The sequence below is a fragment of the Gekko japonicus genome, unplaced genomic scaffold (genome assembly GCF_001447785.1).
Source record: "Gekko japonicus isolate JY-2015 unplaced genomic scaffold, Gekko_japonicus_V1.1 scaffold316, whole genome shotgun sequence".
In the NCBI taxonomy this organism is placed as follows: domain Eukaryota; kingdom Metazoa; phylum Chordata; class Lepidosauria; order Squamata; family Gekkonidae; genus Gekko; species Gekko japonicus.
The window spans coordinates 13,006-14,242 of NW_015169784.1; the positions used below are offsets into that span (position 1 = coordinate 13,006).

The 1,237-nt window shown below is 49.6% G+C and overlaps 1 protein-coding gene across 1 annotated transcript in view; it reads left to right on the plus strand.

Moving 5' to 3' along the window:
• Nucleotides 1-1,237, plus strand: part of VARS (valyl-tRNA synthetase) — a gene marked incomplete at its 5' end in the record, with an annotated part of 22,085 nt that overhangs the window by 12,761 nt on the left and 8,087 nt on the right. Inside the window, 2 exons of the mRNA XM_015416891.1 lie at nt 539-617; nt 726-853. Of these exons, the coding sequence (XP_015272377.1) occupies nt 539-617; nt 726-853 (207 nt within the window). The remainder of the gene's footprint in view (nt 1-538; nt 618-725; nt 854-1,237) is intronic.

Sequence of the window (1,237 nt, forward strand, 5' to 3'; positions counted from 1 at the left end):
TGCATCAGTGGCTATGAGCCACAAGGTGTAGATAGGAACACTCAGGCTGGCGCAAGTGATGCACTGTATTCTTGGTGCTTGGGGGGGAGGCAACAGTGGGAGGGCTTCTAGTGTCCTGGCCCCACCGATGGACCTCCTGATGGCACCTGGTATTTTTTGGCCACTGTGTGATACAGAGTGTTGGACTGGATGGGCCATTGGCCTGATCCAACATTGTCTTATCTTATGTTCTTATGTTCTTATGCACCCCTGAAAGAGCTCACTGGTGGTTTACATATAGCTCCCACCTGGCCTCCTGTCACAATTGCTTTGCGCCCTCAGACCGTTTTCTGGGTTGAGAGGAGAAACAGGATACAGTTTTAATTAGCCATTCACTTACTGGGTAGCTTGAGACAAGCCACATACCTCCTCTGGTTTCTCACAGCTGTTTAAAGAGTTTTTGCATGTTTTCAGGAAAAAAGCACAATTAGGTTGTCTGCAGCACCCAAGTAGCTAGGAGAGAAAGGTGGGGTTGATCATATCTCTGATTGCTCTACAGAAATCTGATTACCCCAGTGGGATCCCGGAATGCGGTACTGATGCACTTCGGTTTGCTCTCTGTGCATACACAGCTCAAGGTAACTCTTACTAATTCCCTGCGAGAGGCAGAGGCACATTCCGTGATCTCTTCTTCTTTCTTCCATTGCTTGTGTTTGACGTCCTCCTTCCTTCCGTCCTCTCCTCAGGCCGGGATATAAACCTGGATGTGAACCGGATCTTGGGCTACCGCCATTTCTGCAACAAGCTGTGGAACGCCACCAAATTTGCCATCCGTGGCCTTGGGGATGGGTTCCAGCCACAGCCCAGCCCACAGGTGAGAACATTCCCTAATCGTTCTTGACCCCATTTTTCTTTCCCCCTCCACAGCCCCTTCCTATTATGATAAGCTTAGCACAGGCTGTGGAAGGTGGACTGTTCTTACTCCCCGGCTTACCTGTGGGCCACAGGCCTGTTGCACCCGTCGACACCACCAGAAAAAAACATTGCAGCAGTAAAACATTGCAGCAGTTGTTACCCTCGAGAAACTAATTGTTCATAAAACTAGTGTTGAACAGGGGTTGTTTCGTAGAAAAAGAGCTAGGGGAGCTCATTAGCATAACTCATTAGCATATGCCACACCCCCTGACATCACTGGAAGTGTGTCATAAGGCCACACACCCTGACATCACCGGAAGTGTGTCATAAGGCCACACACCCC